The sequence below is a fragment of the Scyliorhinus torazame genome, chromosome 3 (assembly GCF_047496885.1).
Source record: "Scyliorhinus torazame isolate Kashiwa2021f chromosome 3, sScyTor2.1, whole genome shotgun sequence".
In the NCBI taxonomy this organism is placed as follows: domain Eukaryota; kingdom Metazoa; phylum Chordata; class Chondrichthyes; order Carcharhiniformes; family Scyliorhinidae; genus Scyliorhinus; species Scyliorhinus torazame.
The window spans coordinates 259432223-259448873 of NC_092709.1; the positions used below are offsets into that span (position 1 = coordinate 259432223).

General features: G+C 44.5%; 1 protein-coding gene and 1 long non-coding RNA gene across 3 annotated transcripts in view; one reads left to right on the plus strand and one right to left on the minus strand.

Moving 5' to 3' along the window:
* Window positions 1-2280: 2280 nt before the first annotated feature.
* Window positions 2281-7536, minus strand: LOC140409075 (uncharacterized). The gene is made up of 2 exons (XR_011940276.1): window positions 7403-7536; window positions 2281-6941 (listed from the first exon to the last, which is right to left on the minus strand). It is a non-coding gene; the product is annotated as an uncharacterized lncRNA (long non-coding RNA).
* npr2 (natriuretic peptide receptor 2) overlaps window positions 4455-16651 on the plus strand; it is a 278856-nt gene continuing 266659 nt past the window's right edge. Inside the window, exons 1-3 of one of the 2 annotated variants that reach the window (XM_072497159.1) lie at window positions 4455-4572; window positions 9275-9474; window positions 10322-10435. In XM_072497159.1, the coding sequence (XP_072353260.1) occupies window positions 4470-4572; window positions 9275-9474; window positions 10322-10435 (417 nt within the window). In that variant the 5' untranslated portion in view covers window positions 4455-4469. Of the gene's footprint in view, window positions 4573-7148; window positions 8070-9274; window positions 9475-10321; window positions 10436-16651 lie in introns of those variants that run through there. The other variant, XM_072497157.1, reaches the window with a different exon arrangement.

Genomic DNA, 16651 nt, shown 5'->3' on the forward strand with positions numbered 1-16651 from the left:
CAGAATTGAAACTGGGACCTTGGAGCTGTGAGGCAGCAGTGCTGACCACTGTGCCACCGAGGGAATGTCAAGGGAAAATGGTTAGATTCTCTTTTGTTAGAGGTGATCATTATCTGGCACTTGTGTAGCACGAATATTACTTGAAAGTTGTCAGCCCAAGGCTCAATATTGTCCAGGGCTTCCTGTATTTAGACATGGACTGCTTCATAGATTATCATAGTATTTACAGTGCAGAAGGAGGCCATTCGGCCCATCGAGTCTGCACCGGCTCTTGGAAAGAGCACCCTACCCAAGGTCAACACCTCCACCCTATCCCCATAACCCAGTAACCCCACCCAACACTAAGTACCTGAAGAGCTGCAAATGGTGCTGGCTGAACATTGTACAATCATTAGTGAACATTAGCGAACATTAGGTGGCACAGTGGCACAGTAGTTAGCACTTCTGTCTCACAGCTCCAGGGACCCAGATTCAATTCAGGCCTTGGGTGACTGTGAAGTTTGCACTTTGTCCCCGTGTCTGTGTAGGTTTCCTCCGGGTGCTCTGATTTCCTCCCACAGTCCAAAGATGTGCAGGTTAGGTGCATTAGCCATGCAAAATTGCCCCTTAGTGTCCAAAAGATTACAGTACGAAGTCTTACAACACCAGGTTAAAGTCCAACAGGTTTGTTTCAATGTCACTAGCTTTCGGAGCGCTGCTCCTTCCTCAGGTGAATGAAGAGGTCTGTTCCAGAAACACATATATAGACAAATTCAAAGATGCCAAACAATGCTAGGAATGCGAGCATTAGCAGGTGATTAAATCTTTACAGATCCAGAGATGGGGTAACCCCAGGTTAAAGAGGTGTGAATTGTCTCAAGCCAGGACAGTTGGTAGGATTTTGCAGGCCAGATGGTGGGGGATGAATGTAATGTGACATGAATCCCAGGTCCCGGTTGAGGCCGCACTCATGTGTGCGGAACTTGGCTATAAGTTTCTGCTCGGCGATTCTGCGTTGTCGCGGGTCCTGAAGGCCGCCTTGGAGAACGCTTACCCGGAGATCAGAGGCTGAATGCCCTTGACTGCTGAAGTGTTCCCCGACTGGAAGGGAACATTCCTGCCTGGTGATTGTTGCGCGATGTCCGTTCATTCGTTGTCGCAGCGTCTGCATGGTCTCGCCAATGTACCACGCTTCGGGACATCCTTTCCTGCAGCTGTCAATGGGATTCGTGTCACATCGTGGCATCTCCACATCATGGCTCCAAAAGATTAGGTGGGGATACAGGGTTACGGGGATAGGGTGGAGGCATGGGCACTCTTTTCAAGGGCCGGTGCAGACTTGATGGGCCGATTGGCCTCCTTCTGCACTGTAAATTCTATGAAACTTCCAAATCCCTCTGCGTTCCCAGAAAGCAGAACCCATCTTCCAGTAAAGAGATTCAACTGAGGGTCCGAGGAACACCATGCCAACATATCTTTTCGGTATTGGAATAGTAATATTGGAAACAAGAGACGCCAGGCGATGATCATCACACTCTGTTATCCTTCAAAATAGCTCCGTTTTGCGGTTCTCCTCGATCGCAACATTATTGACTGGCCTGAGTTGTCAATTCGCTTTAAACTTTCAAGTCACAATTATTCCGATCCAAATGCCTTGCCTACCATTTCTGTCTAGAATCGCTTTCTCTATACAAGTATATTGTTTCAATTAGCAAATGTAATATTTTGATAGTGACACATTATTGCAGCAAATACCGGTTAATCAGAATACAGGGATTTAACTGGAAACATCCCGAAGCAGGATTAAACTAATTTATTTTGGATAACAATTCTCAATCGCCGTAAGGGGGCAGTGTTGACTAGTTAAAATAAGGCTCTTGGTACAAACGAAGATATTTTACAAATGCATGTTCATTTGATGCATAATTTTTTGATAAGTCGATTGAATTGAGTGAGAAAATCAACATGAGATATATCCATGACTTGACGTTTATCGCGATGCGAAGAAATAGTCAAAAGCCAACTTTATTTACTCTGCATCGAACCAACAAAGTAAAGGGCTGGGAAGCATTTGTTTGTACTGGCCAGCAGATGGCAGACGAGATCTGAAAACGAAAGGTAGGGAATGGGAAAGGCTGCAGTATTTCCGTTGGAGCTGGTGGTGACCAGTCGCCGAATAGTGTGGAAGAATCACGACACCCTTAAAGGATACACAACAGCGTGGTTTGCAATGGCTCAGAGGCACAGTCCTGCTTTTGGAAATCTGCCATTTCATTCAAAGACAAAACTGATCTGCTCAGCTTATAATAATAATCTTTATTGTCAGAAGTGTAGGCTTACATTAACACTGCTCTGAATTTACTGTGAAACTCAACGTGACCCTCTTGTCATTTATCACCTAGGAATGACCTTCCAAACTGCACTGTGTCTTTGTACTACCGAGCAATATTTACACTGTTAACATATAGTTTAAAACAAAACACTATTAGGAGGTATAATTCCCTATGCGCGTAAAACTGCCGCAGATGAAAAAGATATTTTAAAAATCATTAAAAAGTAGCGACCAACATGCAGATGGATGTAAACGAAGCTGCGAAGCATGCACTGTATCGGTGAGCGCTCACTGCTAGGAGATCCCAGTTAATAAACCTGGCCATTTACATCTGTGCAGAAAGACCATCCCAATATTTACACTCAGTTAAAAAAGGATTCGCAACCGACAATCTGGCTGACACCAAGTAATGCCGCACTGCCCTTTCAACTGAGCGCCGTATGCGAAGTAGGCATTTCAGTTCCGCTATTGAAGCAGTGAGTCTTGCAAACTGCGTTTTTGATTAATGCAATTGAGTCCGGGCAAAATAATGAATCTGACCACTTTGTACCTCCGCCGATTCACTCCCTCTGCAAAGTGTGTGCGCGCAGATATATAATAACCTGTGTCTGCTGCAGGAATACACTGTGCAATAACATGTCAATGTTAAACACATTTGGATTCATACAGAAGGAACGAGCGGAGACAATCTGAACGGCGCATAGGAACAGATCTATCCCAATCAGCCCCTTAAACTGGTCCCAACATCAATTCAATGATAACTGATATGTGCTTCAATTCCATTCGCTGCCCTTGAGTCTTCATGTGATTGCAACAAAAAATCTGACCATTTCAGCCTTGACAGAGTGAACCCAGCATCCAGCCTTATGGGGGAGAGAATTCGAAACTCTTATTGCGTCTTGCGGTTAAAATTGCACCTTGATTTCGCTGCTCCCTGGTTTCACTCCTTTGAATGGGTCAGCTCTAATATTAAAACCCTGCTTTCTTCTTCCGGAACTCCCTCGCCAGGGGACATCGTTTATCTCCAGCTACCCTATTGATTCCTTCAACATTTTAAACGCATCAATGAGATCATCGCACAAACTTTTAAACTCTGGGGAATGCAAGCCAGGTTTATGGCAGCTGTTTTTTCATCCATGCCCCCTCCCCTCCCACCATCAATATGGTTAATCCGCACCCTTGTCAAGGCTAATATATCCTTCCTGAAGGATGGTACCCAAAACTGAATGCAGAAATTCCAGATGCATAAAAGCATCACTTCCTCCAACCTGTGTTGCCAGCGCCCTCGAACCGAACTTCATAGAATTTACAGTGCAGAAGGAGACCATTCGACCCATCGAGTCTGCACTGGCTCTTTGAAAGAGCATCCTACCCAAGCCCACACCTCCACCCTATCCCCATAACCCAGTAACCCCACCCAACACTAAGGGCAATTTTGGACACTAAGGGCAATTTATCATGGCCAATCCACCTAACCTGCACATCTTTGGACTGGGAGAAAACCGGAGCACCGGGAGGAAACCCACGCAGACACGGGGAGAACGTGCAGACTCCGCACAGACAGTGACCCAAGCCGGAATCGAACCTGGGACCCTGGAGCTGTGAAGCAATTGTGTTAATCACTATGCTACCGTGCTGCCCAGGCACTAACATCCTATTAGTCTTGCTGCTTACTCCTTGTACCCGTGCCCTGGTTTGATTGTTTTTCTCTGGTATCCCCATCCCTCTGCTCCACCACAGTCATACCAATCTCAACATTAAAAACATATTCGAATTGATCAAATTCAGGATGGGTCATCTCATACTCCCATATTATCCTAGTTGCCATATTAAGGAAATGAAACGGAGGCACTCGAGAATGCTCCCACTTGTGGCACAGAGCGAAATTAAAGGCTGCCAATAGAAAATAGTAAGAAGTCTTACAACACCAGGGTTAAATTCCAACAGGTTTGTTTCAAATCACTAGCTTTCGGAGCACTGCTCCCTCACCAAAGCTAGTGATTCGAAACAAACCTGTTGGACTTTAACCTGGTATTGTAAGACTTCCTACTGTGCTCACCCCATTCCAACGCCGGCATCTCCACATCAATAGAAAATATGCACCGAGATATCAAACAGCGAATTCAGAAGAAACGTCTTTGCCCAGAGAACGGTAAGAATGTGGGAATCACCACCCCAGATAGCGAGTGGGAGAAATCGTATCGCTGTGTGTAAAGAGAAGCTGGATAACATGAAGCAAGAGGCAACAGAGGATTGTACAGGTAGTTAAAATTAGGGGGAATTGTTGGAAACTCAAGCGGAGCATAAACACTGGATTAAGCGGGTTGTGCCGAATGACTGTGTTTCTGTGCTGCACATTCTGTGTAATCCTATATAATTCCTCACATTGAATCCAATCTCCCACGGTTTTGTGCACGTAATCTGTGTAAATATCACTGTTACTTTCCGTACACATTTACACAATTAACTTTGCCTCGTGATTTTAGTGTAATTTGCCAACTTTAATATTCAACCCTTCCTTCATTCATCCAAGTTATTGACAAATATGTTTTTTTAAAAAGCTGAAACCCGACCCAGGCCACAGTCTGGAGGGACCACTCTCCCAATCAGAGGAGACTTCAGTTCTGTCTCTTACAGAACAGCCGATTGCCAAGCGGGGGGGGGGGGGGGGATAGCCAGATTCTCACTCCATGAGTCGCCCTGTCCCTTCAGTTGTTAGATGCAGAAAGCATATTCCAGCAATAGACAAAATTAGAAATCTAAATTCAATATCAGTAATATTGAGAGAGGTTTTATCATTATACCCGTACACTAATCAGCTCCAAGAGACGGGCAGCCATTGGGTGACATTGACATGCTCTCAGAATGCCAGGTTTTACTGACTTCAGTTGACTCTCAAGTTCTGTGAGAGGCGGGCGTCCATCCCTTTCACAGTCAAAGTGGCCATTGTAACCTGCGCTCGCTGAGGAGAGGAGGGCAGATATGAGTCATCTGGTGGCATCCCAAGCAGCTTCCTTCACAGCACAAGGAAATGAAAACAGCCGCTGGAAAAGGAAATTAACTGAAGCTACAATTATTCTGTTTTATCCATTCCTGGGTTGTGGGCGGCACATGCCAGCAACCACATTTGCTGTGGATCTGAGGTCAGATGTAGGCCAGACCAAGCGAGGAGGGCAGATTTCCTGCAAAGGACCTTCGTGAAGCAGATGGGTTTTTACAACAATAGACAATGGTTTCATGATCTTTTAATTCCAGGTTTTTATGGAATTGAAATGTCACCATCTGCCCTGGTGGGATTGGAGACACTCCGGGTCTCTAGAATACTAACCCAGCCACAAGACCACTGCTACACAGACATTCAGCAACACACACGCATAGTACCAGCCTCCCCAAACTGGCGCCAGAATGTGGCGACTCGGGGATTTTCACAGGAACTTCATTGAAGCCTACTTGTGACAATAAGCGATTATTATTAGTGCTTGGTTCCAATTGCGCATTGGTCATATTTTCTGCTCATTGCACTGTGAATTGTTTTATTCCGGTGTCCCTGTATGTGGGTACAATCCCTTACCCACTGCATAATTAGCTCAAACATTTCAACGTTGTCATTTTAAATGCAGCAGGCGGCATGTGGACATCATGCTCCCGTTAAATAAACAAGTCCAATTTGTCATCGATGAAGTTAGTGTTCAAATTCCTTCAGCTAAAGCGCCCGCCGGTCTCCACATTGCCCCCCCCCCCCCCCCGCCCGCCCCAGAGAATTTGCCGGCTCCTAATGCCCATTGCTCAAAATGCCAGGAGATCTGGATGTCCCCCCTCTCGCAGTGACATTTCTCCCACCTTTCACTGCCGGGCTTCAACCTCGACTAGCCCGAGCCCAGAACAAGAACAATTCGAGAAAATAAAACGTTAGGCGTTTGCTTTGCATTAATCCTGGTGTATGTGGGTGTGTGAGAGTGAGGAATGCGGCCGGGATCCTCAGGAACATACCGGAATGCTCACCGTCTCCGGGTCACCTGTCACTTCCCATGGAAGGGAATGAGCGTGGCATGTGTCCGCTAGCTGCTGGGCTCGGCATCTGCTTTGCTCCATCCTACCAGGCGATGCCCCTGAGAGTCACAGTGAAACACTTCAGCTGCCCAACTGGGGCAGCCACTGTGGGAAGAGGCGAAAAAGGAGGGGGAACTTGTGTGCGTCAACCAGAATAGTCCCACTTCAAGTTCCAGAAAGCCCCCGAAACCTTTCCCGCAGCTTCTTGACAGAATGGCTTTGTTTTGTGAAATCCTCGGGAGATTGGGAATAAGACGAGGGTTGAATAAGAAACAGCGCGGAAAGCGGGAATGCTGCGGCCAGCGGTGACAATGTCCATTCATTCCTTCCCCGGGCCGCTGAGCTGGTAACGGCAGCGAGAGAGCGAGCCTGGGCACGGGGTTTGGAGTGGGAAGGATGCCCCGGCCGGGCTGCTGTCGGGGGCGCTTTGCTCTTGCAGACGGCGCTTGCTGGTGTGAAGCGCCTTCGCCTCTTTCGCTGACGCGCCGATCACACCGAGCGGAGGCCGGCTGTGGTAATAACCGGGGCGGGGAGGGCACCCTTTACCACCTCCAACGATCGATGAGCTTCGAGGGACGAGCTAAAAAGAAGAAAAAAAAGAAAGATGAATGGAGCAGGTCCGGTCAAATGTCAGGCAGCCGGGAGAGTGCGGTGCGGGAGGAGGAGGAGGAACCTCGTGAGTGCGGGTTGAACCCGGGAGGGGGTGGGGTGGATGGGGAGCAGGGTGGGGAGGGGGGGGGGGAGAGAATACTAGCTGCTGATGACTAAGTGAGGAAAACAAGAAGGGAGAGAGAGAGAAAAGGAGAGCACATGTTTGACTGCTTCTCGTCAATTTCCCCAGTTTTTGGTCAATTTCAGCCAACCTTGTTGGTCAGTTCCTCTCTCCTGATGCCTGCGTCGCAAACATAGGGAGGTGGGTGGGGTGGTGGGGGAGAGAGAGAGCGAGGACAGGATTTTAAAGAGAATTCGACAGGTTGCATAACAACATATTTGTCCTGTTGTTGAGCCATGGCGCTGGCATGTTTCTTTCTGTTTTTGTACCTCGCCACCAGCCCGGCTCGATCGCAAACTCCCGCCGAGAACATCAACATCGCCATCGTGCTGCCTCACAACAACACCAACTACGCCTGGGCTTGGCCCCGGGTCGGACCCGCCATCCAGCTCGCCATCGAGAGGATTAACGGGGACGAGCGGCTGCTGAAGGATTGCCAGCTCACCTACAAGTTCAAGAGCTGCGAGGTGAACGGCCGCTGCGCCGACTCGCTGGGGGCGCTGCACGCCGTGGACCTGAAGCTGGAGGACGACCCCGACTTGTTCGTGGGTCCCGGCTGCATCTACACCTCGGCCCCGGTGGCCAGGTTCGCCAATCACTGGAACCTGCCCCTGGTCACCGCCGGGGCGTCGGCTTTCGGCTTCTCCGGCACGCCGGACTACAACACGGTGATCCGCACGGGACCGGTGTACACCAAACCTGGCCACTTTGCCGCCCACATCCACGAAATCTTCAACTGGACCTCGAGGGTGGTGCTGGTTTACCTGGACATCAAGACGGACGACCGGCCGTTTTTCTTCCTGTCGGAAGGGATCTACGCCACCCTAAACAATGAGTTTGCAAACCTGAGCATAGTGGGCAGAGGGATTGATAAGGATAAGTTGGACCAGGCGGACCTCATTGATATTGTCCACTTCATTAAAGACAATGCACGGAGTAAGTGGAACTACAGAATGTGGCAATAGTCAATTGCTTTGATACTGTCGGGGTGAGGTCGCACTGTCACATCTGACCAAAGTCCTGTCCACTTCTGCCCCGTTACTCCAGAGCCCGATATTCAGCGGAGTTTTTGGGTGGGGGGGGGGGGTCTGCACATTCTTACATATTCCCCACCCTAACTGTCCAGGTCACACTGTGTTCGTTCATTGTGCATAATCGATATTTCCTTTGATTCATTGGGGAGAGAGGGTGGGGGGTGATTTGTTAAATGGTTATTGAATTCGAACTCCTGTTATCCCGCCACCCATTCCGCCCAGCTCCTCGTGCAGTGTGCTGAATCTGATTTAATAACACTCCCCCCCCCCCCCCCCCAGCCCGAATTGAGAAGGCAGATAGAATCTAAGCACTTGCCCCGGGAACGGGATGAATTGCTGTAAAGGGTTAATTGAGTGCAGCGCTGGCGCTTTAATGGGGGGAAGAATGTCCTCCTGGCTCTCGGCATGTCACACCAAATAACATTTATGATGGCGAATACAATGTACGGTGTAAAACACATCTGTGACACATCTGTAACACATCTGCCCGCACAGGACTCGCTTTAAATAGCAACGGAAAGTTCACCTTTTGAGGGGAAAAAGTTTGTAACGCAGCTGACTGTTAATGATAAGGGAAGTGTCGATGAATAGGGATGTGAGAAATTAGCCCCTAAAGCTTTGGCTCGGGGACTTATTGAGCTGCGAAGCCCCTGTTGCACAGCTGTCTGTGTTGCATTGAACACAGGGGTAGTACAACATTATACGGGAGTTTATGAGCATGAAGATGGACTGGACACACACACTCACACGGTTAGTTTCTAATCCACTCGCAGCTCAAAACAGCGAGCGACACGACTCTGATAGAGGCAGTGAGCGAGCGATTTAAAAGCAGCGGGCTCTTCACCAGTGTAACTAGTACTCAGAATGCGGCTCCTCCTGGTGTAAAATTGACCGCGGCCTCTATCCCTGCACCCCAACCCCAGTTGACCACTAAAACATTAACTCGCTTTTGTTTTAAAATTTTGATGTGAAATACAATATCATGCCGGGGGGTGGGGGGATAATGGGACGGGACATATTTCCGCTTCCAATCGATGTTGTGAATGAAAGGGGTAAATGATCACTATTGGTCAACCTAAAGTCTCTTCCCCCCCTTTTTCCTTCCAGTTGCCTATCTATGTTTCCCTCTGGAGAATTTTCGCCAGATAATGTTCTACGCGCACAAAGAAGGGATGACTCGGGGAGACTATGTGTTTTTCTACTTGGATTTGTTCGCTGAGAGCCTGAAAGTGAAATCGCCGACAGAGTCCGACAGACCCTGGAAAATGAACCACAGCAGCGAGCCCATCCTCAAGGAGGCTTTCAAAGTACACTCATTTCTTTACAAGCCATTTCAAACCTATCTAGGACATAGTTTGTCTGTGTACAGTGTATACATTACACAAGTAGCCTATTGGACAGGCGGGTCTGTGCCCAGAGGCAGAACGGTCCCATAGTTTGTAAAGCGGTCATTTGCAAGAGGGCCGTGTGGGCGTTGTGAGCAGGAGTAAGCCATTCAGCCCATCCAACCAGTTCACTCAACGGCATCATGGGCGATTTCTATCTGAACGCCTTTATATACTCCTGCTTGATGAAAAAAACAATCTATTGCGTCCAAGCATCAGAAAATAGCGAGCATTCAATAGCACTGTGTATGCAAATGCTGGCAAATGAGATTGGAATAGATAGGCGCAGACACGATGGGCCGAAGAGCCTCTTTCTGTGCTGTAAAAAACCCCTCTCCCACTCTCTGGATAAACTGTCCTGGTTCGCTTTGCTGTGGGGTTACTGTACGGCGTTGATACAGCGCCATGGACATTATCGCCACATTAATGGCCTCATAACCATTCAGAAGAAACCTACTCCCAATTCAAAAATAAACTTCACCTTCGCATTTTGTTCGAATCCCTCCCGGCCACCCCGCCCAAAAAAAGGAGAGTACATTACATTAGAAATTGCACCAAATGGTGAGCCTCCCGGCTCTTTTAAAAAAGAAATGCTGCCGGTTTGTGTGTTCTGGGTTGGATTTAGAAAGTGGCTCTGTGAGAAGCGTCTGAGTTTCCACAGAGCTGCAGAGCTCCATCCACCGCGAGAGATTTCTCCCACACTGACTGCTGGGGAATATAGGATGAAGCCAGGCTAATTGCGGTGTTTGCGGTGTTTTTTTTGTTGCAGTCGGTGATGATCATTACAAACCGACAGCCTGAAGAACCCGAATATTTCGAGTTCCAGGAGGAGTTACGGGCAAGAGCCGAAAATCTATCGAGTGCCGATCTGGCCAACACTCTGGTAAGCACACGTCTGCTGTGGAATCATTCATGCTGCACTCAGATGCGATTAATGCGTGAGGCAGGCAAGACAGATCGATGGAGCAACAGGTAGATACACAGAAAGACTCTTCACTCATCCACTTTACACTGAATGCAGTGACTAAAAGAGTCAGGAGGTTAGATTCTAGTCTGTGGACACGGGGGGGGGGGGGGGGGGGGGCGATCTCTGCCCCGAACACCAATGCGTGTCACCCTGAAGTGCAAACACTGGCCCGCTTCACCTTTCATTTAAACGCAGATGTTTATCACATTTCAGACACTTTAGTTTACTTTTCATTGACTGGATGATCTGTGCAGCAGATTGGTGTAGTGCTGTTTTGAAAGGACTGTGTTTTCCTGCTACATAGGCGACGGGAGTTGGGAAACAGTTGGTCTCAGAATAAACTGCTTGCGAAAACCCGCTGGAAGCCATACGCCGTTCATCGCAGACCCATTTCTCTCGCTGAAATGCTGATTCCTATAGGAAGTGTAATAACAGCAGATTTATCGGGTAAAATAGAATTCAAGTAACAGAATGGTTGACGTACCATTTTTGGCCATCATCCAAATTTAGTTTTCTAATGATGGTCAAATTTCCCCACAACTCAGATTCGAATTTTGGTACGCGCATCATGTTAAAACAAAAAGTGGACACCAATATCGCCGTTGGCAATGTCAGTGTTGATTTTACCTTTTATGCCGATTGTTGTGAGGATTTAGATTGATGTTGGTCCCAGCGAAATGATTACTGTTGTAAATATTTTGGAGTTCGAAGTGTTGGTTTCATAGGTGGTTCAACCATGGCCTTAAGTTCATTTTATTTCTCTGAGTAGGTTCATGTCAAGAAGCGATTTACAACTACCAAATATAACATCATGTAACCCAAGAACATGATCATTTACTTTGGTTAATTTGGATATTGTGACTCAATTGAGGGATTGGACAGTGCTCTGAAATAGATTCTGGGTGCCTTCTATTTTATCCCAGTAAATGGATTTCACATATTTTCCAACAAAATATTTGTTTGCTATGAGCAGAGGAAACTTATTATGAAATTAAAACAGTCACATGAATTTATATGCCTTTGGGTCCAATGTCATCCATACCTTTATTCCTGTATATCTGCTCTTGAATATGAAGTGGAGATGCCGGCGTTGGACTGGGGTGAGCACAGTACGAAGTCTGACAACACCAGGTTAAAGTCCAACAGGTTTGTTTCGATGTCACTAGCTTTCGGAGCGCTGCTCCTTCCTCAGGTGAATGAAGAGGTCTGTTCCAGAAACACATACATAGACAAATTCAAAGATGCCAAAGATTTAATCACCTGCTAATGCTCACATTCCTAGCATTGTTTGGCATCTTTGAATTTGTCTATATATGTGTTTCTGAAACAGACCTCTTCATTCACCTGAGGAAGGAGCAGCGCTCCGAAAGCTAGTGACATCGAAACAAACCTGTTGGACTTTAACCTGGTGTTGTAAGACTTCGTACTTGAATATGAAGCTTTAGCACTTTACATCGTGGACACTAATACAGCAGCTGAACATTTCTTTTTATTCGTTTCTAATGCTATAAGCTGCTACAACTTTATATCATGATGTATAATGTCTTCATAAGCCTCAATCTACTGACTGCATTGTATTTTGATAATTGCTAGACAATCACACATAATGTAAAACAATACTGCCAAACTACAATACCTGTGATGTGATGTCTGGTTTCTTCAACCTAAATGTCACATTCAGTAACTTATTATGTCCATTAAAATAAACTTTAGTAAGAAATATGAATGAACAATGTGTAACATAAGTGTATACTGTTAAACATAGCAAATACAAGTGAGTTAAGTGATTTAAAAACTATATCCAATTTCACAGCCAAATAATTTTGGAAATCACACAGGTTTTCTGCTTTCAATTTACTGTATCATTCAGACTATCCAAATGGATCACAACACCACATATTAGAATTCTGCATTCCCAGTCAATGTTTAATGGAATCTTGAACCACCTCTAACATGTAATCCCACATTACCCACCACAGCTGCTACACAGAAATATGTGAGCTCACATTATTCATCATTGCCACTAGCTTTGGCTCCCTGAAATTGAATCGGTAAATCATGTGCTACTGGTGCGATGCATTATTGGTTGATCAAGCAGACAATACAGATGACCTCTGAACTTTATGATACATAGTGGCAAAGGTTTTCATCTAGACACAAATAAGCAGTATATGATGTCAACCAGGAAGTAGACTGCATGTAAAAGAAAGAAGCTATTGCCAATTTGCTGCAATTATTGGTAACCTGTTGGAAAACTTAAAACAATATAGAGTTCAATATTTTGAATAACTGAGTTTTTTGTTTTCTAAAATGTTGTCAATATTTCTGGAATATTCTTGCAGCCAATCTTTTTACTTGGTTAAATCTATAATGCATTGCATCATGCCCTATTCACACTCAAAGTTTGTATATTTGTATAAAAGTAACACAACAAACATTGCAGATTGAAATATGAAGGATACTCTGGAGAGTATTAGTGCTAAAAGATAAGTTGTGCAAATTTTATACATCCAGATAAATGCTAAATAAATTATTTTTTTCATGTGTCAAATATCATTTTCAAAAGTAACAAAATCAGGGTATATGATTCCTTCCACAAAAGCACCAAGAGATTATTTTCATTCATTCCCTTCCGAGAAGCGAGTCCTTGGCTCATTATCTGCTGGTGCTTCATCCTGAGCCATTTTCACTTCTGGTAGTTTGCCATTGCCTTCCAATGTCAGGGCCAGGGCATGGCAAGTCCCAAAGTCTACCTCAGCCTGAATGAAAATTGAATCCACACTTTCGGTGTTAATCTGAACTAAATGCCAGCCTTCTAGTCATCTCAACTAAGCACCCCCTCAAATGCTATAAGCTTAAAAAGTAATATTTGAAAAAATTGTGAATCAGCACAAAATACTAAAAATAAATAGTTAACCCTGTCATTAAAACAATGGGTAGAGAGTTATATTATTAATATATTACATACATGAATATTACAAACATTTTTCAGAATAAGGTGAGTTGTTACTTGATAAAACAAATTACTGCGGATGCTGGAATCTGAAACCAAAAGAGAAAATGCTAGGAAATCTCAGCAGGTCTGGCAGCGTCTGTAGGGAGTTGTTACTTTATTTGGATTTAAAATGGCATTCAAAGATTATCTCGATTAGATACCCAGATATAGTTATTGCTGCAAAAAAGGTGAATGAATTGGAATCAATATCAATAGTTTGAAGAAAGTGGAGTCAAATCATATAGAAATAAAATTATGTTCTGTTTTGAGATGCATTCTCCAGAGAGCAGCTTGCTGCATGAATGCTATTGGCAGCTCTTGAAGGATGAAATGAAGGCGAATAAATGTTCCTATTCAGCACAAGTAAATAAGAAATCAAGTAGAAACTAAATAATCTACATCTGAACAAATGCATTGTTTTCCGGTGGTGGTCATCTATTGTTAATTCTTTAGATGTTAGATTTTACAGGATTGAATAGTCCACAATCTTCAGTTATATTTTACTGGCTAACATCATTCTGCACTTAATTAAGAGATAGTTTGTTTGTAAAAGCAAAATATTGTGGATGATGGAAATCTGAAATAAAAACAGAAAGTGCTGCAATAATTCAGCAAGTATGGCTGCATCTGTGGAGAGAGAAATAGAGTTAATCCAGTCCAGCATGACTCTTCTTCAGAGCCTGAAGAAGGCTCATATTTGGCTCGAAACATTCATTATATTTTTATCTCCAAAAGTGCTGCCAGAGTTGATGATTTGTTCATTTTAGGGGCCATGACATGTCATAATCAACTTTATTTTTTTGCATTTTTTGTAATTTGACTGTTCACTTAGGAAAAAAACAGCACATCCTTTGCCTTTCGATAATCATATTATTTTCAAAAAGACTAACATCGGAAATCATTCATTGCTATTAACCTCCAGCTTCTTGGTACTGTAATTACATTAACTGCATTGCACATTGCGTTTTTTGATAGTTTCCTCTAGTTCGGAAAATCATTCTTTTTTTTTCTAAATGAAAGATTTTGAAAATTTTCAAGTTATTCCATTTATTCTCGAAATAGTTAGTAGGGGCCGGATCTTCCAGTCACGTGGTTAATGGATCTTTCAATGGTCCGTCAAATTTTCCGGCTCATCCGCGATGATTCCCGCGGCGGGCTGGACCAGAAATGTCAACCCTAGATCTTAAATGTCATCACGATGTCATTCGCAATGCTCTCACCATACTGAATTGGAAATATATTGTTGTACCTTCCTCATTATTGGGTCAAATTTCTTGAACTCACTGCCGAACAGCACCATTGGCAGGAACTTCACTCCATAGGTTGCAGTGGTTCAAGAAGGCTGCATTCTCACCTTGCCAAGGACAATTTGGCATAGGCAATAAATGCTGGCCTTGCTAGCAATGCCCACATTGTGAGTGAATAAATAAACTTCTGAGTTGGACAGTTTTTTGGTTTGAGGCCTGTTATGGATATAACCACACATGCTTCAATGAAGAGAACTCTTTGAGAGTGCTGCATTGTCAGAGGTGTCCTCTTTTGGTTGAGATGTTAAAACTATGTACCCACCTATTCGGATGGACATAAAGGTCTGTTGGACCTCCAGCGCATTTTATACATTTACTCTAAATGATATTTATGCCTCCAGAAATAACAACTTGAAATGAAATAAAATTGACTTCTGCCCACTTTCTTAAAGTATTCAAGAAGTATTGGCCAAGGCACACAGCTGTGTGCACATCTGTGAGCACGTATGTGCAAACATCTCTTATGATGTGCAGATGTGATTCACAACCCACTGCATAACCCAAATCTTGGCAGCTGGGAATCGTGCTCGGGAGCTATCGGTCCTTGACCATTAGCACAGCACAGTCTGGTCTTACTTAATTCAAATTATTGGTCGATTATGCTATTTTTCCATCCCAGAACATGTGGGCATTAACAAGGATAGATTATGTGAATGTAGTGCCAATTCATGGTTCAGATAAATGTGAAGGCCTGGAGTTTACGTTAGGTTCTGCTGGTTTTCTTAACAAAATCCACCCAAAAGTGGTGAAACCAGAACAAATGATAGGCAACGTTTAAGCAAAGTTACATTCAGTAAAAATTAAACTTCCACTAATCTTCTGCACTCATCTAAAAACATTGTGCTCAAAGCTGGCCATGGCCCCGCCTGGATCAAATTAATCACCATTGGGCAACTTTGCTAATTGCGCTTATATTCAGTTTTTTGAGGTCTTAAAATTCATAAGTTCATAAAATATAAGAGCAGAATTAGGCCATTTGGCTTATCAGGTCTTCTCCGCCATTCGATCATGGTTGGTCTCAACCCGGCCTTGCTCCACTGCCCTTCCCATTCCCCATAACCCTTCAACCCATTACCAATTAAAAATTTGTCTTACTCCTCGTTAAATTTACTCATAGCCCCAGCAGCCACCACACTCTGGGGGTAGTGAGTTCCACAGATTCACAACCCTTTGGGAGAAATAGTTTCTCCTCACCTCTGTTTTAAATTTTCTACCTCTGATCTGTGGTGATACGCCTGTGGACAATGTTGCATGCACCCAGCGGTGCGACCTCCAACCAACAGGTGGCGTCAGACATCAGTCATGTGACATCTGGCTATCGGCAGAAGGTTGTAAGGCATACATCAGGACAGTCGCACATAAGGGTAGTTCCAGGAGAGTCTAATGTAATTCTATGATAACTTGGTCTGTACAGCAATTCTGATTGTTACTTTACCACGTGTACATCAATAAATCATCATTCTAGTTTACACACCAGCAGTTCTTGCAAAGACAAGATCATGGAGCATGACATTATCCTTAAGACTATGACCTCTCATTCTAGGATGCCCCTCAAGAGGAAGCATCCACTCCACATTAACCTTATCCATACCTTTTATCATTGTGTATACCTCAATTTGATCTCCCCTGTATCTTCTAAACTCTGGAGATATAGGCTTAAACTGTTCAATCTCAATTCAGCCATTCTTTAGACACAAGGGCACTAATAAATGTATTTAAAAAGCTTCTTATTCCATTTATTATATACTTTTATATCTACTAAGATGCTGACTACTTTCAATCAATAGAATTAGCAAACCTCTCTATATAATCTTTTTAAAGTCATTGCCA